Here is a 25,122-nt window from a genome sequence, read left to right on the forward strand (position 1 = left end):
CCACCCCCCCCCCCCCCCACCCCCCCCCCCCCCCACCCCCCCCCCCCCCCACCCCCCCCCCCCCCCACCCCCCCCCCCCCCCACCCCCCCCCCCCCCCACCCCCCCCCCCCCCCACCCCCCCCCCCCCCCACCCCCCCCCCCCCCCACCCCCCCCCCCCCCCACCCCCCCCCCCCCCCACCCCCCCCCCCCCCCACCCCCCCCCCCCCCCACCCCCCCCCCCCCCCACCCCCCCCCCCCCCCACCCCCCCCCCCCCCCACCCCCCCCCCCCCCCACCCCCCCCCCCCCCCACCCCCCCCCCCCCCCACCCCCCCCCCCCCCCACCCCCCCCCCCCCCCACCCCCCCCCCCCCCCACCCCCCCCCCCCCCCACCCCCCCCCCCCCCCACCCCCCCCCCCCCCCACCCCCCCCCCCCCCCACCCCCCCCCCCCCCCACCCCCCCCCCCCCCCACCCCCCCCCCCCCCCACCCCCCCCCCCCCCCACCCCCCCCCCCCCCCACCCCCCCCCCCCCCCACCCCCCCCCCCCCCCACCCCCCCCCCCCCCCACCCCCCCCCCCCCCCACCCCCCCCCCCCCCAACCCCCCCCCCCCCACCAACCCCCCACCCCCCCCCCACCCCCCCCCCCCCCCAACCCCCCCCCCCCCCCCCACACCCCCCCCCCCAACCCCCCCCCCCCACCACCCCCCCCCCCCCCCACCCCCCCCCCCCACAACGCCCCCGCCCCCCCCACGCCCCCGCCCCCCCCAGCCCCCCCCCCCCCCCACCCCCCCCCCCCCCCCCCACCCCCCCCCCCCCCCCCCCCCCCCCCCCCCCCCCCCCCCCCCCCCCCCCCCCCCCCAGCCCCCCTGCCTTTTGGCCCGGCCCTCCACAATATTTTCTGTTTCTTATGCGGCCCCATGGAAAAAATAATTGCCCACCCCTGCTTTAGCCTGAGGGTGCCCAATCTTTTTCAGCCTGAGGGCATCTTTGAAATTCTGATACAACATGATGGGTGCACCCACAAAAAGGCTGCCACAAAAGGTGGAACTAGCCACAAAATGGCTGCCACAGCTTATCTTCAGTCATACAGTATAGATCATTGTACTGTGGTGGTGGCCATTCCCTTGGCAATGTTTAAAAAAAATCTGGACAGTCAGATTTCTTGCTAGGTAAGCTGCAACCCCCCCCCCCCCGCCTACTTTCTAAAAACAGTTGGGGGGGCTCCAGGAAAGGTATTGGTGGGCACCCCAGCACCCGCAGGGATGATGTTGGGGCCTCCAGCTTTAGCCACTCTGCCAAACCACCTGTTTCACCTTCTGAGAAGAAAGGGCTAGAGCTCAGAGCCCTCCACTCTGCTTGCATGTGGCCCAGGAGACACGAGGGAAAGGTCTGTTGTCTGGCAATCATTGCAAGATGCTGTGAGCCCCACAAGTGTTCCTCCACTGCACTGTACCCAGAAAAGAAGTGGCCAGCCCCTCTAAGACAGTATCTCTGCCACTGTCTTCCTTCTACATACAGTTACATTCTAAAGTAGCCCAACGGTCCACTCAGAACAGAGTAAAGCTGCTTATAGTGGGGACAACGGGGAGTAGAAACGCAGTTGGGATATCTCACTGACAAGGTCCCTTCTATTCTACTTTGTCCAAGACCAAAGCAACCCTGACACCACCACCCACCTATCCCAAATCCCCACTATATCTTGGTAAAACAGGTACACATGTATCAGGCCACTAATCTGTCAAGGAGATACTGTCTACTGTATGTGGCGTAGGAGGTTAAGAGCTCATGTATCTAACCTGGAGGAACCGGGTTTGATTCCCAGCTCTGCCGCCTGAGCTGTGGAGGCTTATCTGGGGAATTCAGATTAGCCTGTACACTCCCACACATGCCAGCTGGGTGACCTTGGGCTAGTCACAGCTCTTCTGAGCTCTCTCAGCCCCACCCACCTCACAGGGTGTTTGTTGTGAGGGGGGAAGGGCAAGGAGATTGTAAGCCCCTTTGAGTCTCCTGCAGGAGAGAAAGGGGGGATATAAATCCAAACTCTTCTTCTTCTACTGTAAAGTGCAGCAGTTCACAAACATCTCAAGAAGAAGTCTTTCACATCATAGAATCATAGAGTTGGAAGTGGCCACACAGGCCAACTAGTTGACCCCTCTGCTCAATCCAGGATCAGCCTAGAGCATCCCAGACAAGTGTTTGTCCGGCTGCTGCTTAAAGATTGCCAGTGAGGGGGAGCTCACCACTTCCCTGGGCAGCTGATTCCACTGTCACACAACTCTTGCTGTAATTTTTCCCCCTAATGTCCAGTCGGAACCTTTCCACCCTTAAATTAAATCCATTATTGTGAGTTCTATTCTCTGCTGCTAACAGGGACAACTCCCTGCTCTCCAAGGGACAGCCCTTCAAATATGTCAAGAGAGCAATCATGTCCCCCTTCAATCTCCTCTTCATCACCTGCAACTGATCCCTTTAACTGGAGATACCAGGGATCAAATAAAGCAGAAGTTCTGCCATCGAGCCAGGCTCACAACCCTTCACCCCAAATCTTCCCTGAGAGATCGTCAGGACATTTCTGTAATAAATTGACTAATTGTCCAAAAGGCTTCCTGGAAATTTTCCTCCTCTTGCCCCATGAATTGCACGCTCTCTGTCTTGTTTTTGTATAACCTTTCATAAGCAAGACAATCACTACGTGCATCAGCCTTACTTCATCAAAAGCTCACATCACAGTACATGTGCTAACACTCGAAGGTTCGTTGTGTCATTATGCTTTTCTGAAGCTGCTGCTTCCTCGAGGAAGACTCATCTCTGTTGTCAGGAGGTTAGTTTTTGTTCATTTAATTTATTATTGGTATAGTGCTTAAGATAGGTGGATCTTATCTGGGGAACCGGATTTATTTATTTATTTAGATTTATATCCCACCCTTCCCATTAGGGCTGTTTCCCCTGCTCCTGTATCTGAAGCCTGCTGGGTGACCTTTGGCCAGTCACAGTGCTCTCTGAACTCTCTCAGACCCACCTGCCTCACAAGGTGTGGGAAGAGGAAAAGGGGAAGCTTGTAAGCCACTTTGAGACTCCTTACAGCACAGAAACAGGAGATATAAATCCACACTCTTCTTCTTCTCTATACCCTGTTGTTGGTCCTCCAAGGGAATGGTTCAAAAGCCTCTGGTGCCCACATGATGTACTCAGTGGTGGGATCCAAAATTTTTAGTAACAGGTTCCCATGGTGGTGGGATTCAAAATGTGGCATAGCACAAATGGGGCTAGGCGGGGCACGACGGGGGTGTGGCATTCCTGGGTGGGGCTGTGGCAAGGACACAGCCGCTGCGCCGGTCCTTAGGCAGGAAACGAATGCACGCAGGCGCAGGCTGCCACGCACGCCGGTGCACCTCCTGCTAGACTGCTTCAAGTTCTGCGCGCTACTGCTGAGAGGAGGGGCGTAACTAAGGCAAAAATCACGTGGCAAAATCACCCATCAGTAACCCCCTCTCGGCACACACAAATAATTAGTAACCTACTCTCGGGAACCTGTGAGAACCTGCTGGATCCCACCTCTGGATGTGCTGGTTGAAAACAGTGGACTCTAATCTGGAGAGTTGGGTTTGATTCCCCACTCCTTCACATGAGTGATGGGCTCTAAACTGGTGGACCAGATTTCTTTCCCTGCTCCTGCACATGAAGCCTGCTGGGTAACCTCGGGTCAGCCACAGTTCTCTCAGAACTCTCTCACTCCCACCTGCCTCACAAGGTGCCTGTTGTTGTGGGACGGAGTTTTGTATGCCGTTTTGAGACTCCTTAGAGACAAGTGGGGGGGGGGGGCATGAATCCAAATTGTTCATTTCTTTCTTACCTCCCACCTACGATGCAATATTATTCAAAAAGTTGAAAACACAACGTCATGACGGTGCTGGAAAAGAGGACAGATTAAATGTCGCAATAAAATAAGAGCCAGACGGAAACGGGGGGCGGGGGGGGCATCAACTGTCAACGGCCCTGGAGACCTCCAGGCCCCAGCTGGAGGTTGGCAACCCACCACTCCCCTCGTCATGCCCTCAGGGGGCGCAGCCGAGACGAAGGACCCCCAGCAAGGGGGCCCCCTGTGGGGAGGGGAGGGGAGGCAGGAAAGGGGCGGAGGGAAGAACAAAAACAAACAGCCACCAACCGCCGCTGCCGCCCCAAGCCGCTTCTCTTCCGCGCTCGCGCCGGCCCCGTCGACCACCGCGCCTGCGCCGAGCCGGCGCGCTCTCCCATTGGCTCTCCCTGGCCTCGAGCTCCGCCCCTTTTCCCCTCCGCCGACGTCCCCCTCGCCCGGGCCGAGGGCGCTCGCACCGGGGAGGCGACGGCGCATGCGCCGCCGTTTGGGCGCTCCCTGTGAGAGTGTTTGGACGCTGCGGAGGCACCGGGAGAGTCTTGGCGAGGGGAGGCGAAGGTGCGTGTGCGCATGCGCGCTTGTGGGGTGGGGAGGACTGTGGGGAGGGGATTTGGAAGGGGAGGGGTAAAATGTGGAGGGGCTAGGAATAGGGGGAGGGGTCTTTCCTGGGAGTGGGGACGAGGAGGAAAATGTGGAGGGGCGAATGGGGGAGGGGATTAGGAGGGGGTCTCTGGAGAGTGGGGAGAAGGAGGTAAAATGGGGAGGGTCTAAGAATAGGGGAGGGGATTAGGAGGGGGTCTCTGGAGAGGGGGGAAAAGGCAAAATGGGGGGGTGCTAAGAATAGGGGGGATTAGGAGGGGGTCTCTGGAGAGGGAGAAATGGGGAGGGGCTAAGAATAGGGGAGGGGATTAGGAGAGGTCTCTGGAGAGGGGAGAAGGGGGTAAAATGGGGAGGGGCTAAGAATAGGGGAGGGGATTAGGAGGGGGTCTCTGGAGAGTGGGGAGAAGGAGGTAAAATGGGGAGGGTCTAAGAATAGGGGAGGGGATTAGGGAGGGTCCAGAGGGGTGCTGGGGCAAAATGGGGAGGTGCTAAGAATAGGGGAGGAGATTAGAGGGTCTCTGGGAGGGGAGAAGGGGCAAAATGGGAGGGGAGCTAAGAATAGGGGAGGGGATTAGGAGAGGGGAGAGGGGAGAAGGGGGTAAAATGGGGAGGGGCTAAGAATAGGGGAGGGGATTAGGAGGGGGTCTCTGGAGAGTGGGGAGAAGGAGGTAAAATGGGGAGGGTCTAAGAATAGGGGAGGGGATTAGGAGGGGGTCTCTGGAGAGGGGGAAAAAGGGGGTAAAATGGGGAGGTGCTAAGAATAGGGGAGGGGATTAGGAGGGGGTCTCTGGAGAGGGGAGAAGGGGGTAAAATGGGGAGGGGCTAAGAATAGGGGAGGGGATTAGGAGGGGGTCTCTGGAGAGGGGAGAAGGGGGTAAAATGGGGAGGGGCTAAGAATAGGGGAGGGGATTAGGAGAGGTCTCTGGAGAGGGGAGAAGGGGGTAAAATGGGGAGGGGCTTGGAATAATGGGAGGGGATTTGGAGGGTCTATTTCTATTGAGAGGGGAAAGGGGGTAAAATGGGCAGGGGCTTGGAATAGGGGGAGGGGATGCATGGGTGGGGGGCAAAGAAAGGGAAACTGCATGGGCCAGAATTGAGGAGGACTTTTAATTGGGGTCGGAAAAAATCAAAAAGGGAGGCAAAATGGTTCCACACCCCGCTGTTTTGAGAGGCCTGCAAAATTGGGGCGGGGGGCTGAGATTCTAAGGGGACCTGCAATGTATATATGGGGGCAGGGCAAGGTTACTCAGAAGAAAGATTGGGAACCGAAAGAGGAGATTAAGACGAAGCTCTCAGCAGAGTTTGCTTTTTTAAAAAAACAAGTGATTTTTTAAAATGATGATATTCTTGTGAATTTGGGCAATTTAAATGAATGAGAGAGAAGGTGGATGTGTGTAAGAAACTGAATGCACATAGCGTGAGCCTTCCTATATTTATTCATACACCAGACTTTCAGCTAATCGCTGCGTCCTACATGGCAGGGCATAAAACAGCGTCTGTTTAAATAAAGATTATGGAAAATCCAAGATTTGGGTTGGGGGCTAGTTGTGTCAATATACCCTTTGAAGGTCTGCTCTTTTCAACATTGCTAGATTTCAAAACACGCCTACTCAGTGCCTGATAGTGCACAACAGCTTGTTATCGTGTGATTGATAGTTTTAGGCTGCAGGCTCTGAAATACGTAGTGCAGGCAGCTACCAGGGGAAGGGTGAGTATCTGGGTCAGGTGTTGCATCGTTCTCATCTGGGGTGGGGGGGAGGTAAGGTGCTGACCCAGCCTTTGCCCCCTTCTGGCCAATGCAACGGGAGTGTCTCTGTGTCTTCCCTTTCAAAGAGCAGCAGTGGCGTAGGAGGTTAAGAGCTCGTGTATCTAATCTGGAGGAACCGGGTTTGATTCCCAGCTCTGCCGCCTGAGCTGTGGAGGCTTCTCTGGGGAATTCAGATTGGCCTGTGCACTCCCACACACGCCAGCTGGGTGACCTTGGGCTAGTCACAGCTTCTCGGAGCTCTCTCAGCCCCACCTACCTCACAGGGTGTTTGTTGTGAGGGGGAAGGGCAAGGAGATTGTAAGCCCCATTGAGTCTCCTGCTGGAGAGAAAGGGGGGAAATAAACCCAAACTCCTCCTCCTCCTCCTCCTCCTCTTCTTCTTCTTCTTCGATGCTTAACTTGTGTTACATGTCCTAGCGAAGTTGACTTTTACAATTACTATAAAATCAGCGTATTCACCGAATAAGATTTGACCCTTGGTTTTTTTAATGACTTCCTTAGTATTTCTCAAGAGAATACTTTTTCTTCTCTTTCTGGGTAAATTCATTGCAATTATTCTTAATAGCTAAAACATGATATTCTTGCCTAAGTGTCGTTAAGTTTACGTTCGATAAGTCTGATGCATAATGTAAAGAAAACACCAAGTTGAGTAAAATGGAATAAAATACAATCCACGTGAAAATTAAAGGGACACAGTTTTTAAAATGAGCGTGTTGCTGTTTTGTTTCTAGACGTCAACCAGAGGCCTTACCTGCCTGCTACCCTCCATGAGATGCCAGAGGGACACAGGAAAGCGAACCAACACAGCTGCGTGTGCTTTACCACCAGGAAGTAACAGGTGTTTTTAAGAACCAGGAGCCATCAACAGCATAAGTAGCCATATACAGTACAAGCCAAATGGGAAGATTTTCTGGTAACATTGGAACTGAACTCTTTGATGCGATACTCTCTGCTTTCCCTGCTTCCTGCTTCCCGATCTCTGACTGTTGTTTCAAATCGACTGGCCTCACCAGTCCAGCTTTCTTTTAGCATAGTTTAGCCTCACCTGTCACCTGTTAAGTGGGGTGCCAGACACCCGCTGTCGCCTGAATGGACAGGGACACGTTTTCCTGTGCTACCCAGTTTTTTCGCGAGTACAGCAGCCCACCTCGGGGTGCAAGCAGCCAGCCCCACGACCACGTCGACTACATCGAAAAGCCAGAGACGTTCACTTATGCGGACTTTTTCAAGGATTACCTGATTCCCAATGACCCCTGTGTTTTCTCAGCTAAATTCACCGAGGGCTGGGGCAGCAGGCGGAAATGGGTGACCCCGGATGGAAAGCCAGACTTTGACTTCTTGCTGCAGACTTTTGGTAAGTTAAATGACAACAGCTCGATTTTATTGGTTGACGGATGTTGAAGTAAATAGTTTTGATATGTCTCTGGCTTTTATGCAGACTGTCGTTTGTGGCCACTCCCCCCAATTAGCAATCGATTGCTCCCCCCCGCTTTAGTTCTGTCCGTGAGACAGCTGTCAAATGCCCGCTAGCATCGTTCCAGGACCGACTGTGCAATCTTAAGGAGAATTACTTTTTGTCTAAGACCGTTCATGTCACAGGGCTTCAACTGGAGTCACTTTGCACTGTGAATCAGTGAGCAAAAAGGCTGGGCTGGACCCACGACCGGTCATTGAGAGAATCTTTTGAGGTTTTCAGTTAGGTCCAACAGGCCTCCATTGCAGGGGTGGGTGGGTTTGAAATCATTAGTTATGAGGGCCAGATACGACATAAATGTGTCTTGGTCAGGCCAGGCCCCTGCTGGCGAGCTCAGCAGACCCAATTTAGTATTGTGGGGGTGTGGCTCAACAGGTCAGATTGGGAGCAAGTGGGGGCTGCCTGGATGGCGGGGCGGGGGGGGGGCTGCTCCAGCTGGCAAACCTGTAACAGGCTCGCCAGGCAAGATCGGGTGCAAGGCGGAGTGGTTGACTCAGTTTGCTTGCAGACGTGACAAGCCCTCCCAAAGTGCCAGATTTGGCCCCTGGAATGCATGTTTGTTTGTTTGTTTATTTATTTATTTATTTATATTTATTTATTTTTCAACTTATATACCGCCCAACCCCCGAAGGGCTCTGGGCGGTGAACGACATGACATTCAAATACAGATAAACCTAAAATCAAATATAAGTTAATCTCAAAATAATATAAATTAAAATGCAGCAATTAAGAACATAAGAACATAAGAACATAAGAACAAGCCAGCTGGATCAGACCAGAGTCCATCTAGTCCAGCTCTCTGCTACTCGCAGTGGCCCACCAGGTGCCTTTGGGAGTTCACATGTAGGATGTGAAAGCAATGGCCTTCTGCGGCTGTTGCTCCTGAGCACCTGGACTGTTAAGGCATTTGCAATCTCAGATCAAAGAGGATCAAGATTGGTAGCCATAAATTGACTTCTCCTCCATAAATCTGTTCAAGCCCCTTTTAAAGCTATCCAGGTTAGTGGCCATCACCACCTCCTGTGGCAGCATATTCCAAACACCAATCACACGTTGCGTGAAGAAGTGTTTCCTTTTATTAGTTCTAATTCTTCCCCCCAGCATTTTCAATGAATGCCCCCTGGTTCTAGTATTGTGAGAAAGAGAGAAAAATTTCTCTCTGTCAACATTTTCTACCCACAGGCATAATTTTATAGACTTTAATCATATCCCCCCCCTCAGGACGCCTCCTCTCCAAACTAAAGAGTCCCCAAACGGCTGCAGCCTTCTCCTCATAAGGAAGGTGCTCCAGTCCCTCAATCATCCTCGTTGCCCTTCTCTGCACTTTTTCTATCTCTTCAATATCCTTTTTGAGATGTGGTGACCAGAACTGAACACAGGACTCCAAGTGTGGTCGCACCACGGCTTTATATAAGGGCATGACAATCTTTGCAGTTTTATTATCAATTCCTTTCCTGATTATCCCCAGCATAGAGTTTGCCTTTTTCACAGCCCCTGATCTATGCCCAGAAAATTAATACACCCCTGATCTATTGGGTGTGCTTTTTGTACTGGAAAGTTGGCAAGTAGGGAGTAAGACTGAGTGGTTGGTGTCGATTGACACAAACCACAAGTTACATACATGTTCTCTTTACAGTTATGTCTGCGTTATGCCGTGTACAAAGTCAAGATTTTTTTTATACTGCGTACAAAGTCAAGTTGCATTGTTACCAGCTTTTGAAGTCCCTGGAATTGTGTGTCACCTTCTACCATAAAGTGTGTTAATCCTGGGGGCAGGTTATTAGAATGCTTAGCTTTTGTAGAGTCCTTTGAGAATAGTCAGGGCAGACTGTTAAGATCTTGCATTTATGACAATGCTACAAGAGAAGCCAGTATTATTATAGCTTAATAGATGGGCAGGACAGGGATATGGCTAAGCAGTTAGAACTTGCCTCGACCATTGAGTCAGCTCATGGCCGAGGGGACATTCAAACCAGTGGCATCACCATTCGTCCTTTAGGCCATAGGTGTCAAACTCACGGCCCTCCAGGTGTTATGGACTACAGCATGAGGCTGGCAGGGGATGATGGGAACTGTAGCCCATAACATCTGGAGGGCCGCGAATTTGACACCTGTGCTTTAGGCTTTTAGCCGGTCACTATACCAGTTCCAGGATAAATGATTTCAGACAGTAGTGCAGAGATACTTACAAAAACAGGTTATAGGTTGCTCACGTTGACTTGTTCTTCCTCCTCATTTTGATCATGAGCAAGTGGAAACGATACACCTCTAGAATTAAGATAGCATCACCACACCATTGTTCGTTCTGTAGACCTGTGAGCGTCAGAAGCAAGCAAAGGCTTTCTTGCACTGTCATAATAACTCAGAAGAGAGCCAGCGGGGTGCAGCGGTTAAAAGGGGTGGACTCTGATCTGGAGAACCGGGTTTGACTCCCTGCTCCTTGGGCCAGTCATACTTAATAGGATTGTGAAAACGTAGAATTGAAAGGGGCCTCCGGGGTCATCTAGTCCAACCTGCTGCACAATGGGGGAAATTCACATCTATCTGCCCCCCCAGTGACCCTTGCCCCATACCCAGAAAATGGCAAAAAAACCCCTCCAGGATCCCTGACCAATCTGGCCTGGAGAATTCTCTCTGCGCCCATGGAGGCAGGCAGTGACCCACCACTCTGAAGGCCTCTTGCCTGGAAAGCCCTACAACCGTGGTGGCGAACCTTTGGCACTCCAGATGTTATGGACTACAATTCCCATCAGCCAGTTGGCCATGCTGGCAGGGGTTGATGGGAATTGTAGTCCATAACATCTGGAGTGCCAAAGGTTCACCACCACTGCCCTACAAGGTCACCGTAAGGCAGCTGTGACTGACAGTGCTTTCCGCTGCCACCAGTCGTAATTCCCAACAGTTGAGAACTGACAGTTGCCGCAGAACGCCAGTTCTACTGAAAAGGCCTCCTCTGGCCAAGGCTTGTTCCGCCCGGTGAGTTCCTCCTCTGCCCAAATTTCCCAGCAGTCAGCTAATCCTCTCGTTTGCTTTGTTATGCTGCAGATCACGTAGCAGCGGCTCAATAGCCCCAATGTGGTTTCAGTTGTTCTCCCCAACGGGCTCAAAGAGTTTATGTTTCAGGGGAGGCAGTAGTACCCGTTGCCAACTGTGACGTCAAGGAGTACAATTCTAACCCAAAGGAACACCTCAAACTCAAGGAGTACATAAGTTACTGGAAAGAGCATATTAAAAAAAATTACTGCTCGCCCCGAGGGTGCCTTTACCTCAAGGACTGGCACCTGCACAGGTAAGCCGTCAAACTCCTCCGCATGCCGTTACAAAGCCTCGGAATGCTGCCGAGTCGCGCCTCTGATGCTCCCTTGCCGAATGTTTCAGCTTTCAGCAGCATCCGTAGTAGCTATTTGTTTTGATACTATAGCCACGCCTAAGGTGGTGACTGCATGGACAGAGATCCCAAATGCCCAGGAGAGGTGCCCGTTTTCCTTGCATTTCATCCAGTGTGTTTGCCTCGTATGGGCTGTTCCTTCCTATGTTGAATGCAATTCCCTCCTTTCTCCCGTGTCTGGGCATATCTGAGTTTACGTAAGAGTTACCTGTATAGAAATACTTTTTTCCTCTCTGACAACTTCATGTATTACCCTGTTTCCCCGAATATAAGACATCCCCTGAAAATAAGACATAGTAGAGGTTTTGCTGAAGTGCGAAATATAAGGCATCCCCTGAAAGTAAGACGTAGCAAAGTTTTTGTTTGGAAGCATGCCCGATGAACAGAACACAGAAAAATAAGACATCCCCTGAAAATAAGACATAGCACATCTTTGGGAGCAAAAATTAATATAAGACACTGCCTTATTTTCGGGGAAACATGGTAGTCTTTGTTCATATACGTTTGCATAGCTGCATGATAGCTGACATTTGGGATTCTGAAACCAGGGTGGAGAAATCCCTTGAAGTTCGGTAACAGAGGACACAGGGACGTTGGTGGCTTTCCTGACAATTGCCTTTTGCAATAAATATAGGAGATGGGGTTCGTGCTCTCCTGCACTTCTGTTGCATTAAAAGTTAAAGCATTTTTTTTTTGTTGAAACAATTTTTGACCAGAATTCTAGACTCTTAGAGGCCATTTCGTTGAACCCTCTACTCCAGTGATGGCGAACCTATGGCACGGGTGCCAGAGGTGGCACTCAGAACCCTCTCTGTGGGCACGCAAAAACAGAGTTCATCATGTGGGGGGATTGTCCCCAATCTAGGGCGCTGTGGGTCTCTGGCAGAAACGCTGGAGCTCGGATTTATTAGCATTAAACCTAAGACCTAGTTTTGGGGAAGCAGTATAGGTAACCCTGTTAAGCGCTGTTAAACCCCACTGATTTTCATGCAAAGAACTAAGGCACGATCCTTTACCTGGGAGTAAGCTTGGTTGCTGGCTTCAAAGCAAAGCCAACAACTACCACCAAGCTTACTCCTGAGTAACTCACACCTCAGAGAGCCAACCATTTTTTCTTAACTAAAACCTCAGTATTCAGGTTAAATTGTTGTGTTGACACTTTTTATTATTATTATTATTATTATTTATTCAATTTCTATACTGCCCGATCCCCAAAGGGCTCCGGGCGGTGAACAACATAATATATAAACAATAAGCAGGAGCAAATCTGGTAAAATACAAACATAGGCTCCATCAATAAAACATCTTAAAATACATAAAAACAGCGGCTAACAATTAGCAAATTAAACAAGAGGTGTCCAGGCTCAATTTAAAAACCCACCCCAGTGATAAATAAGTGGGTTTTGGGTTGCAGTTTGGGCACTCGGTCTCAAAAAGGTTCACCATCACTGCTCTACTCAATGCAAGCTTAGAGGAACTCTAACAGCCTCTGCTTCAAGTCTGCCAGAGGATTTTTCCTCAGGTGGCTGGCTCCATTGGTGAACTGGACACGTCCGGGCCTTATTCCATAAGCCAACTTCTCTGAGCACTGGAGAACTTGGTGGTGCTTAACGTAGGCACTGAACCACTAGAACATGCAAGGCTTGAGTACGCCCCAAACAAGCACCTGAGCAGCAGCATGAGTGAATAAATTCTCTGCCCTTTTGCCGATAAAGGTGCCATCCAACTTTTAATAAGTGAATAAGTGCAAAGCACACGGCAATCTATGAATGCAAACATCTCTATATAAGCAAATGTCCTGAGCGTTATCCCCGGTAATGACGATCCACAGATGAGATTATGCTTAAGACATTTGCTTATGTGTAGATGTTTGCATTTATATTATTATTATTTTGTTATTTATTAGTTTTATAGGCCGCCTCACCCCCAAAGGGCTCGAGGCGGCTCACAATACAGCTGTTCCAATAACAGCACATAAAATACATAACTAAAACTAACCACATTAAAACAAATTTCCACAGGAGCAATTTCTTAAAATTTAAATAACAAAGTTATTTAGTTATAGGAGATTGCCATGTGCTTTACGTACTGTATTGATATTCTTTCCACTTTTGGTAGATGGTATGAGGTGTATGCGAGATTTGTTTACACTTATTCACTTATTAAAAGTTGGGGGGGCGGGGGGGGGCATTCCACACGTTCCTTCTATATCCATTCTGGTATGTTGCACCCAGTTGTCTTTTGATTATCGCCAATTCACAAACTACAAGATCATAATTATTTAGCGAGTATAAGATCTTTTGAGTGTCTGATATCCTATCTCAATTCAAGAGAAGAGAATTTGCATATTTTCCCCTAATCCCCTCCTATTTAGTGCAATGGAAGAGGAAATGGGCTAAAGTTTCCAGTTGATTTGAGTGACAGGAGCAGAATCTCTTCGCACCCTCTATTTTTTTTATCTACCATATAGCAGTGCTGAAGGCAGAACATTAAACCTAAGAACGTAAGAACAAGCCAGCTGGATCAGACCAGAGTCCATCTAGTCCAGCTCTCTGCTACTCGCAGTGGCCCACCAGGTGCCTTTGGGAGCTCATGTGCAGGGTGTGAAAGCAATGGCCTTCTGCGGCTGCTGCTGCTGCTCCCGAGCAACTGGACTGTTAAGGCATTTGCAATCTCAGATCAAGGAGGATCAAGATTGGTAGCCATAGATTGACTTCTCCTCCATAAATCTGTCCAAGCCCCTTTTAAAGCTATCCAGGTTAGTGGCCATCACCACCTCCTGTGGCAGCATATTCCAAACACCAATCACACGTTGTGTGAAGAAGTTTTTTATTAGTCCTAATTCTTCCCCCCAGCATTTTCAATGGATGCCCCCTGGTTCTAGTATTGTGAGAAAGAGAGAAAAATGTCTCTCTGTCAACATTTTCTACCCCAGGCATAATTTTATAGACTTCAATCGTATCCCCCCTCAGACGTCTCCTCTCCAAACTAAAGAGTCCCAAACGCTTTACTAACCAATGATATAGCTCTCCTAAGGCTAGGGTTCAGCATCCTGTGAATACAACATTTGGTTGCTATTCTCTAGCTCCTCAAGGATCAGGCTGGCTCCTGTGCATGGGAATTGCAATGCAAATAATATCTAAGCCAGTGATGGCGAACCTATGGCACCGGTGCCAGAGGTGGCACTCGGAGCCCTCTTTGTGGGCACGCACACACACAGTTCGTCATGTGGGGGGTGGAAAATCCCACACACACACACATCTAGGCTGGCCTAGGCCACTGAGCAGATATGCGGTCACCGCGGTGAGCAGGGAGGACTTGGCTGGCAGGCCTGGGGCCTGTGCTCCGGGTGGCTGCTGCCTGAGGGGGGGCGCGCAGAGGAGGCAGAGATGCTAGAAAGGCACAGAGCGGTGCGTGCGGGACTTGCTGGAGGCTACAGCAGGCCGGCCCCTGCTCGAGCAGGTGGGGCCGAGGAAGAGGGAACCAACCGTTTTTTTCTAAACTAAAACCTCAGCATTCAGGTTAAATTGTCAGGTTGGCACTTTGCGATAAATAAGTGGAGTTTGGGTTGCAATTTGGGCACTCGGTCTCAAAAAGGTTCGTCATCACTGTCCTAAGCCAACCTTAAAACCTGAGATTAGGTACACGCATGAAAAGCATGAGGTGCATGAACTCAGCAAACTTCTGTGCGGGGCCCGCGGGACAGCTGCCAGGCCACGACCCCGTCCCTTCGCCCGCCGCCGTCCAAAGGTTAGGCAGGTCTTGACTCCTGTTCTAATTATGCCTTTTCCAAAACTGTCTCTTCAAGGGTTTTCCCAGAACAAGATGTTTACACCACCCCAATCTACTTCTCTTCTGACTGGCTGAACGAATACTGGGATGCCATAAAAGTGGATGACTATCGCTTCGTCTATATGGGACCCAAGGGCTCATGGTAAAGCCAACGGGATTCTTCCACGTATTGTCTTTTCATTTCTCGCTTGTGATGGAAGTAAAAGGCAGAGCAAGGGACCTAACTCCAAAATGAACAGGCGTAGGGGTGTTAGTAATGCTGTTGTTTAGGAGAAAGGAAAGGAGGATGCGCCTATTCAGAAAACTCTAGCCCCTTCCGCACACGCAAAATAATGCGTTTTCAAACCACTTTCACAACTGTTTGCAAGTGGATTTTGCTATTCCGCACAGCTTCAAAGAGCACTGAAAGCAGTTTGAAAGTGCATTATTCTGCATGTGCAGAATGAGCCTCTGTTTTACAGTCTTAAATGGGGGGCACTTTTTCCCACAAGGGAAAGTACGATCTCCCTCTTACTATCTTATAAGGGCAGGCAGAGTTTGCTGTTCAGTATTATGTATAGCCATTTAATTTTCTCAGCTGATCCAGTTTAACTTGTTTTATTCACTTTTGATCCTTTATTTTGTCAATGTACAGTTTCAGTAGGGTGTTGTGGGTTTTCTGGGTTGTATGACTGTTCCAGTAGCATTTTTTTCCTGACATTTCGCCTGTATCTGTGGCTGGCATGCATGTGTGATTATGTGTTTCTGTCTTTGGAGTGAAACAGCAGTCTCCCGAGAAGCCACAACTCGACTAGGAGTCGATAGTTTTTGTGATTGAGGGATGTAATTGTACCTTTCTATTCTGCATTGGTGAGACCTCACCTGGAATATTGTGTACAATTCTGGGCACTGCAATTCAAGAAGGATATTGACAAGCTGGAACAGGTCCAGAGGAGGGCGGCCAAAATGGTCAAAGGCCTAGAATCCATGCCCTACGAGGAGAGACTTAGGGAGCTGGGGACATTTAGTTTGGTGAAGAGAAGGTTAAGAGGTGACATGATAGCCATGTTTAGATATTTGAAGGGATGTCATGTTGGTAAGGGAGCAAGCTTTATTTATTTATTTATTCATTCATTCATTTATTAAATTTATAGGCCGCCTCATCCCCGAAGGGCTCGAGGCGACTCACAACATGACTGTTTCCAGAACAGTACATCGATATAACATAAAATCGAACTCATTAAAATTCAGCAGCAATTTAAACAATAAATACAGATTCTACAACAAAGGTTGTGTAAAAACACACACACAGGCGCCCGGTCTAAAGGCCAAAGGAGAAGGGAGGAGAGGCAGGGCCCAGGATGGAATCAGGGCCCTACCAGGATGGAAAAGGCAGCTTAGTTCCGGTTTAGTTCCGGTTTCATTGGGGGGCAATAGAACCGCGGCCAGCCCCTCCAAAAGCCCAGTCTCTGCTGCTCCAGAGACTGGGACCAGGAGTAATGGATTGAAGGTGAAGAGATTCCACCCGAACATCAGGAAAAACTTACTGACAGCAAGGGCTGTTGGACAGTGAAATGCACTACCTTGGAGTGTGGTGGACTCTCGTTCCTTGGAGGTTTTTAAACAGAGGCTGGATGACCATCTGTCAGGAGTGCTTTGATTATGTGTTCCTGCATTGCAGGGGATTGGACTCGATGGCCCCTGGGAGTCTCTTCCAACTCTATGGTTCTATGATCTGAGTGCACAGAAACCTGCCTTGCCTACTCCGAAGATGTTGGTGTGCCATCAAATTAAAAAGCAAGGTGGTGGCAAGAGTTGTAATTGGTGAGACCCAGTGGAACAAGTTCAGCCTCGATGCCACCACCCGTGTCCCAGGGCTCGTCTTGATCCCTCGCACAACGATCTGGTCCTGCGTGCCATGCATAATGCTCCGGCTTGCCCCAGTTCAGCACGCGTGCCCATCATTTATTGCCCCTCCTTTAAAGGTTAAGGCACCTGTGAGAACACCAGAGGGCGCATTCCCCCAGCCCCTTTGCCTATGCCAGGAACTTTCCCCTCACCTTCGGATTCTCCCCACAGGACTCCCTTCCACGCAGACGTCTTCCGCTCCTACAGCTGGTCAGCCAATATCTGCGGGAAAAAGAAATGGCTGATCTTTCCCCCGGGGCAAGAGGAGAACCTCCGCGACCGCCACGGCCACTTGCCCTTCGACATCACTTCCCCCGAGCTGAAGAACAGCAGTCTTTACCCTCGCTACGCCCAAAGCGCTGCTCCCGTTGAGATCATACAGGAAGCCGGAGAGGTGGTCTTCATTCCTAGCGGGTGGCACCATCAGGTTCACAACCTGGTAAGATGTCTCAGAGAGCAGAGGCCGCCCTTCGGGTTCCGTGGGGTACCGTGGCCCCAATGCAGTGATGGCGAACCTTTTTGAGACCGAGTGCCCAAATTGCAGCTCAAACCTTACTTATTTATCGCAAAGTGCCAACACGGCTATTTAACCTGAATGCTGAGGTTTTAGTTCAGGAAAAAACGGTTGGCTCCCTCTTCCTCCGCCCCACCCACTCGAGCAGGGGCCAGCCTGCTCTAGCCTCCAGCAAGTCCCACATGCACTGCTCTGTGCCTCTCTAGCATCTCTGCCTTCTCTGCACCCCCCCCCCCCCCGGGCAGCAGCCATCCGGAGCACAAGCACCTGCCAGCCGACTCCTCCCTGCTCACCATGGTCGCGTACATCGTCGCGCACAGCTTAGATGTGTGTGTGTGGGGGGGGAGTGATTTTCCACCCCCCACATGATGAACTCTGTGTGCGCGTGCCCACAGAGAGGGCTCGAGTGCCACCTCTAGCACCCGTGCCATAGGTTCGCCATCACTGCCCCAATGCATGGATTCCTGAAGTAGCCTTTGAGTTGGGTGCAAAGGAGCAGATGGGAAAGGATCATAATTCTTTGGCCGAGTACATGTTTCGCGGGCGGAAGGCTCCAAGTTTAAGCACAAAAGAAATCATACAGTATAATTTTAATCTTGAGCAGGGCTGGGCAGGATCTCTTCCTAGATAGGAACTTCTGGTTACAGTGTACAGTTTTTTTTTTTTGCTGAACAGACTGACGTTCTAACTCGGTATAAAGCTCTTGATTCGTTCAAATTAAGTAGAAGCCAAGAAATATGGCAACTGGGTAGCCCCACCTACCTCACAAGGAGTCTGTTGTGGGGAGAGGAAGGGAAAGGAGCTTGTAAGCCACTTTGAGTCTCCTTACAGGAGAGAAAGTTAAGAACATAAGAACTAGCCTGCTGGATCAGACCAGAGTCCATCTAGTCCAGCACTCTGCTACTCGCAGTGGCCCACCAGGTGCCTTTGGGAGCTCACATGCAGGAGGTGAAAGCAATGGCCTTCTGCTGCTGCTGTTCCTGAGCACCTGGTCTGCTAAGGCATTTGCAATCTGAGATCAAGGAGGATCAAGATTGGTAGCCATAGATCGACTTCTCCTCCATAAATCTGTTTAAGCCCTTTTTAAAGCTTGGGGTTTAAATCCAAACTCTTCTTCTTCTTTTAGGAGGACACCATCTCCATCAACCACAACTGGGTGAACGGGTGCAACGTAGCCATCATGTGGAGCTTTCTCCAAGATGAACTCGCCGCCGTCCAACGGGAGATCAAAGAATGGAGAGAAACCATGGAGGACTGGCACCTACAATGCCAGGTAGGGCAGACTGGCTGTCCAAGGAGGGCAGCTCCGCTGTTTTTCTTCAGCTGGAATAACCAGGCTTCGAAGCATCTTAAAGCCTATTGCGACCCCGCAGCACACTTGGTCAGACGCAGAAAACATTGTTAGACCGAGCAGGCCCAGGATTGCAAACGCTGTTGCTACAATAGCTGCAAGAGCCTTTGTGGTTCCAGTTGAAGTGAGCATCGAAACCCACTCGCTGCTTGTCATAAGAACATAAGAACTAGCCAGCTGGATCAGACCAGAGTCCATCTAGTCCAGCTCTCTGCTACTCGCAGTGGCCCACCAGGTGCCTTTGGGAGCTCACCTGCAGGATGTGAAAGCAATGGCCTTCTGCTGCTGCTGCTCCTGAGCACCTGGTCTGCTAAGGCATTTGCAATCTCAGATCAAGGAGGATCAAGATTGGGAGCCGTAGATCGACTTCTCCTCCGTAAATCTGTCCAAGCCCTTTTTAAAGCTATCCAGGTGAGTGGCCATCACCACCTCCTGTGGCAGCATATTCCAAACACCAATCACACGTTGCGTGAAGAAGCGTTTCCTTTTATTAGTCCCAATTCTTCCCCCCAGCATTTTCAACGAATGCCCCCTAATTCTAGTATTGTGAGAAAGAGAGAAAAATTTCTCTCTGTCCACATTTTCTACCCCATGCATAATTTTATAGACTTCAATCATATCCCGCCGTCCAACGGTTTCTCTCCGTGGTTTCTCTCCTGTTTTGTTACCTTGTCTTTCAAACAGCGTCGACAGGCAGGCTGCAGCAGAGTTAATGCCCAACCCTTCGTACCGTCGCACCAGCAGCTCCTGCTTTGAGCCAGCCTGATTCTATCTCGCAGTCTGCTTTTTTCAGACAGATGTTCCCCAGCACATCTGTTGGCTGATGGTCTCGGCCCACAGCAGGAGGAAAGGATGTGCATCACCGTGGATGGGAGGGAACCTTTGCGGACAGCCTGTAGCTGCAGAAGGAGATTGCATAGCTAGGCTTGATGTATCACCTTCTGCTAGGCTGCAAGGCAGGTTTGAAGGAGTCCCTGGAGAGAAGAGATGGCGTCCATGCAATTCAGGTCAACAAGAGACTGTACAACACCTGCTGCTTTTTTGCCCCAGGTTTAATAAAGCCAGGCCAAAATACCTGACATTTCTAACATCACATTCTACTGAAATGGCGGTCCGACAAAAAATTATCCTCTTACCGAACAATAATAACTTGACTCAGTGCGAAGCAGTGACCAAGTTTTTATATGCAATGATGGAAACGAATCGATGATTTATTGGGGTGCTGTGTGGTTTCCGGGCTGTATGGCCGTGTTCTAGCAGCATTCTCTCCTGACGTTTCGCCTGTATCTGTGGCTGGCATCTTCAGAGGATCTGTCCATCTGTGGCTGGCATCTTCAGAGGATCTGATAGATCAGAGGATCTGATAGGGATTGTGATGATAGACCTATCAGATCCTCTGAAGAGAGACCTATCAGATAGACCTATCAGATTCTCTGAAGATGCCAGCCACAGATGCAGGCGAAACGTCAGGAGAGAATGCTGCTAGAACACGGCCATACAGCCCGGAAACCACACAGCACCCCAGTGATTCCGGCCGTGAAAGCCTTCGACAATACGATGATTTATTTCTGATGTTGTGCAGTATCTGATTTTAAGAATTGCGGGGGGGGGGGGGGGGTCTTTTTATATTTATCAGTTTTAATCTATAGTAAATGCCAATAAAGGCTTATTGATTTATTCACTACCATGTCCGTGAAGGTTGGGAAAGCGCATTCACCTTCAGCTGGGTCACCTTCAGGGATGCGTCTCATTTCTCCAGGAAGGATTTAGATGCAAGCTAGATACAGGGATGCTTAGAAGCTGGAGGCAGTGGATAGCCAGTGCGGCCAGTGCTTGGGGTGTTGGGCAGAGACTGCTGAGACCAGGGCTCAAATTCCTGTGAGTCATGATCCTCGGGTGACCTTGGGCTAAGCACAGTCTCTCTCAGATAATAAAACTGCAAGGATTGTCATGCCCTTATATAAAGCCGTGGTGCGACCGCACTTGGAGTACTGTGTTCAGTTCTGGTCGCCACATCTCAAAAAGGATATTGAAGAGATAGAAAAAGTGCAGAGAAGGGCAACGAGGATGATTGAAGGATTGGAGCACCTTCCCTATGAGGAGAGGCTGCAGCATTTGGGACTCTTTAGTTTGGAGAGGAGACGGCTGAGGGGGGATAGGATTGAAGTCTATAACATTATGCCTGGGGTAGAAAATGTTGACAGAGATAAATTTTTCTCTCTTTCTCACAATACTAGAACCAGGGGGCATCCATTGAAAATGCTGGGGGGAAGAATTAGGACTAATAAAAGGAAACACTTCTTCACGCAACGTGTGATTGGTGTTTGGAAAATGCTGCCACAGGAGGTGGTGATGGCCACTAACCTGGATAGCTTTAAAAGGGGCTTGGACAGATTTATGGAGGAGATTTATGGCTACCAATCTTGATCCTCCTTGATCTGAGATTGCAAATGCCTTAGCAGACCAGGTGCTCAGGAGCAGCAGCAGCAGCAGGCCATTGCTTTCACACCCTGCACGTGAGCTCCCAAAGGCACCTGGTGGGCCACTGTGTGTAGCAGAGTGCTGGACTAGATGGACTCTAGTCTGATCCAGCAGGCGCTTTCTGATGTGCTTATGTCCTCTGCCTCATTTTTTTTTTCACACAGGGATATAAAGATAAAAAGGAGGAGGGGCAAACAACATAGGCTGCTCAGAGGTCTTCTGAGGAAAGGGGAGAAGCTTGGAATTGAATCATTCCCATTACATTCAGTCTAGGAATTGATCCCTGTGATCTTTGAATTAAGTACCTAAAAGGTCAAGAAATCGTTTAAGGGGCCACTAAATGTAAAACTGCTGGATATCAAAAGTACATATGTATTTATTACAAATTCAAATCATATATACTTGTTAAAAAAAAGCCCATAATGGCCTCCCTTATGCACACAAAATCATACACAGACAGGTCCTCCTATAGCAGTGGTGGCGAACCTTTGGCACTCCAGATGTTATGGACTACAATTCCCATCAGCCCCTGCCAGCATGGCCAATTGGCTGATGGGAATTGTAGTCCATAACATCTAGAGTGCCAAAGGTTCCTTTGTACCTCGGTCCTATAGGATATTTATTTGACCCTTAGAAACAGATGTGTTTTGGCCAACTGGCCTTCCTCAGTGGTCAAAAGTAATACAACAACACAGTGTATATGTAAGGAATTCCATAGACGCAGAAATAAAAGGCTTTGGGAGTAAAAGTCCATTTATTAAGACATCTTAGAAAGCTCAAGTACACGCAGTGGCAGGAATGACACTTCCCGCCAGAAGCACAGGTTATAATACCAGTCACCCCATCCCCCCTTCCTGCTTCCCATGGGAACAGAGGCTTCATCTCCCGCGCAAAGATAAAGTCTCCGCCGATGCATCTGGCCCATCGCCTGGGCTGTGGAATGCACTCAAGGTTACTTCACCATCAACACCATTGAATCCTTTACAGTATAGCTACCAGATTCCAAATTGCAATTACAACACTTTTTTTTAATGACTTGAGGCCAATTGTTGGAGAGTTGTTTAAATTGGCACCTGGGTCTTCCACACAAAGTCACGTCCTCTTAAAGAGTATAAAAATGCACCAATCGTGTCCAATTCTGTTAGAGCAAAATCCTATAATGCCTCAGTCACAGGAAATTCTTTTAGTGTGGACCAAATGAATTGACCACGGAGGAAAGCCAGTTAGCCCACACGTGTCTGTTTTTAAGGGTCAAAAGTGTCCCATAGGACCCTTCTGTGCATTGTGATTGAGATGTTGTGTGCATAAGGGAGGGTATTATGGGCCTTTTATAAGTGTAGATTACTTTAATTTGTAATATATACGTGTTTTTGATATTTGACAGTTTTACGTTTAGTGGACCCTTAAACAATTCCTTGACCCTTTGGTACTTAATTCTAGTTTTGTAGGGTTGTTCCCAGAGGTGGGATCCAGCAGGTTCTCGCAGGTTCCCGAGAGTAGGTTACTAATTATTTGTGTGTGCCGAGAGGGGGTTACTAATGGGTGATTTTGCCACGTGATTTTTGCCTTAGCTACGCCCCTCCACTCAGCAGTAGTGTGCAGAACTTAAAGCAGTCTAGCAGGAGGTGCACCGGCGTGCATGGCAGCCTGCGCCTGCGTGCATTTGTTTCCCGCCCAAGGACCGGCGCAGTGGCTGCGTCCTTGCCACAGCCCCACCCCCGGAATGCCCGGCCACACCCCCGTTGTGCCCCGTCCAGCCCCATTGGCGCTACACCACAGTTTGAATCCCACCACCATGGGAACCTGTTCCTAAAATGTTTGGATCTCACCACTGGTTGTTCCCCCTTTTTTTGTTTATGCCTGTGACCTTTGACCCTTTCTCCCACCTCCACAGGTCCTGATGAAGTCCTACACAGGCATCGACTATAAGGAGTTCTACAACCTGTTGAAGATCATTGCAGAGAACCGGATTTTTGTCCTCGAGAACCACCATCCCGAGGAAGGCGCCTCCAGGCACTGCTACCGAGCCGCCATCTCCGGCTTGGGGATGCTGCATGCCGTCTTCGATTTGAAACGGTCTGCCAAGGTGTTGATTTCTTTGACCGCCAACGAGGATTTCAAGAAACTGAACCCCGAGTCCCTGACCCCGCCTCCTCAGGCGCTCCTCCACCGCCTGAAAGCGGCGATAGACACGGCCCTCCTCTAGCGCCCCGTTTATTTTAACCAGTTGCAGAAATGGCTGTTTTTTGCAAGCTGGGTGCATGCTGATGATGTCAGTCTCCCCTTTTAGAAGCCTTAAAGCACAGTGAATCCCCAGGGCAAAGGAACTGGTCTTAGCCGGAAAAGAACATTCTCCGCCCCACCCTGCCCCGCATCCCCGAGGAAGCTCGGGGGTGGCTGTGATCCATTTGTTCATAGAGAATTAGCTCTTCGAATTCATCACTTCAGTCTCTTTCCACTTTTGGCTGAGTGAAAAGAATCCGTTTAGAGGCGTTTTCCTGTTAGAGGTGGTAGAAGGAGTGTTTCACAGACTTGGTAGACTGTCGTTTTCCCCCCAAACAGTGAATCGAAATGTTGTGCTTAGAAGTAGGAAGTCTCAGGCCCTACCGAAAGGGGCGTTCGAGGGAAGGTGACTCGTGAGAAAAGGATAGCTGGTGGATAATGGTTACTTGTTCCTAATACTTTCCCCCCTGCCCCCTGTAGTGAGTAGTGTGTCTGGTCCCCCCTCCCCCCTTAAGGCTTGGCGCTCCCCTTTTTCAGGCCTTGGGCTAAACTCTGGAAACCCACAGAGGGCAGCTGAAATTTGGGCAGACATCCCCCTTCCCGGGAAAGCTATGCCAATTGCCACCTACAAATACTACCTAGAAGCCTTTCTTGCGCTGCTTCTATATTTGCAAGTATTGCCTAAAACGAGGGCTGAGAGCTGGGCTGCAGGTAGAAATAAATGAGACGGTTGGCTGTTTCAGTGCCCCAGCTTTTCGCACAATTATCTACGTGGTCTTCAGAAAAGGAAAGGTGCCCTTTGTGGGACTGGTTGCATGGCACTCCGAGCAATTCAGTGCTGACAGCTGGCTCTGCTCTCTTTTATGTATTTATGAACTGCTTCTGGGCCCTTAACCCGTAATATGAAATACGGTGGCCTGAGAGCATCAGGGGCCAGCAAAAGAGACTTTTGAGGTTGTCTTTTAGCTCAGCACGGCCCACCAATGAGAGAATCTCCAAGCAAAGGCCAACGCCGTCCAAGCCAAAAAAGACACACCCCCCCCGAAGGCTTTCAACTGCATTATGAGAAATAGGTGGCCCTCCTAATGTCAGGAGCAAAGGGGGAAATGGAGGGGCAACTTCGGTTTAGTGTAAATAGTAGTACTTTCTATTTTAATTTATTTATTTGGTTCAACTTATAAGACACCCTTCCCTTTAAGGGCCCAGCAAGCGTGCAGTCTTGAGGGGAGGGTGTGGTTGTAGCGTGTCTTCCCCATTATTCCTATTGAGCACAATTAGTCCCCTTCCGCACGTGCAAAATAATGCACTTTCAATCCACTTTCAATGCACTTTGCAGCTGGATTTTACTGTGCGGAAGAGCAACATCCATTTGCAAACCATTTTGAAAGCGGATTGAAAGTGCATTATTCTGCATGTGCGAAGGGGCTTAAGTCATGGCATCAAGCGCGAGGAAGGGCTGGAAACTGCAACAGGGGGGCAGCGTCCTTGCAGCTGGCAGTAAAGGGGACTAAAGCTTTGGGAGCTCCTGTATGGGCATTGGCAGGGTGTGATTTGTCACCCTTCGCTACAGCCTGTTATACTTGGATTCAAATCCCTGGTTTTTTGTTGGGGGGGGGGGGGGGGGTGTTTAAGCCCTGAGGTGAATTTTACTCAAAGCCTCGACTGTTCTGCCGAGTCAATCCCAGACTTTTCTGAAACTGCACATTAAACAAAGCTTATTTCAGTGTCAGCGGCTTCATCTCGTTCTTTGAAATTTATAGAGTTTGCGCTGAAGGTATAGAGTAATTTATA

General features: G+C 50.0%; 1 protein-coding gene across 2 annotated transcripts; it reads left to right on the plus strand.

Annotated features, from left to right (window-relative positions):
• The first annotated feature begins 4,256 nt into the window (after positions 1–4,256).
• JMJD4 (jumonji domain containing 4) lies at positions 4,257–25,060 on the plus strand. 2 transcript variants are annotated; one of them, XM_048510921.1, is made up of 7 exons: positions 4,257–4,412; positions 6,953–7,575; positions 10,819–10,984; positions 14,892–15,017; positions 16,934–17,201; positions 18,403–18,549; positions 23,003–25,060. In XM_048510921.1, the coding sequence occupies exons 2-7, from the start codon at positions 7,311–7,313 to the stop codon at positions 23,312–23,314; spliced, it is 1,284 nt and encodes a 427-aa protein (XP_048366878.1). In that variant the 5' UTR covers positions 4,257–4,412; positions 6,953–7,310; the 3' UTR covers positions 23,315–25,060. The 2 variants fall into 2 exon arrangements, with proteins under 2 accessions (XP_048366878.1, XP_048366879.1); XM_048510922.1 differs by lacking the exon at positions 4,257–4,412 and adding an exon at positions 5,549–6,162.
• Positions 25,061–25,122: the final 62 nt, after the last annotated feature.

The sequence above is a fragment of the Sphaerodactylus townsendi genome, linkage group LG11, assembly GCF_021028975.2.
Source record: "Sphaerodactylus townsendi isolate TG3544 linkage group LG11, MPM_Stown_v2.3, whole genome shotgun sequence".
Lineage (NCBI taxonomy): Eukaryota > Metazoa > Chordata > Lepidosauria > Squamata > Sphaerodactylidae > Sphaerodactylus > Sphaerodactylus townsendi.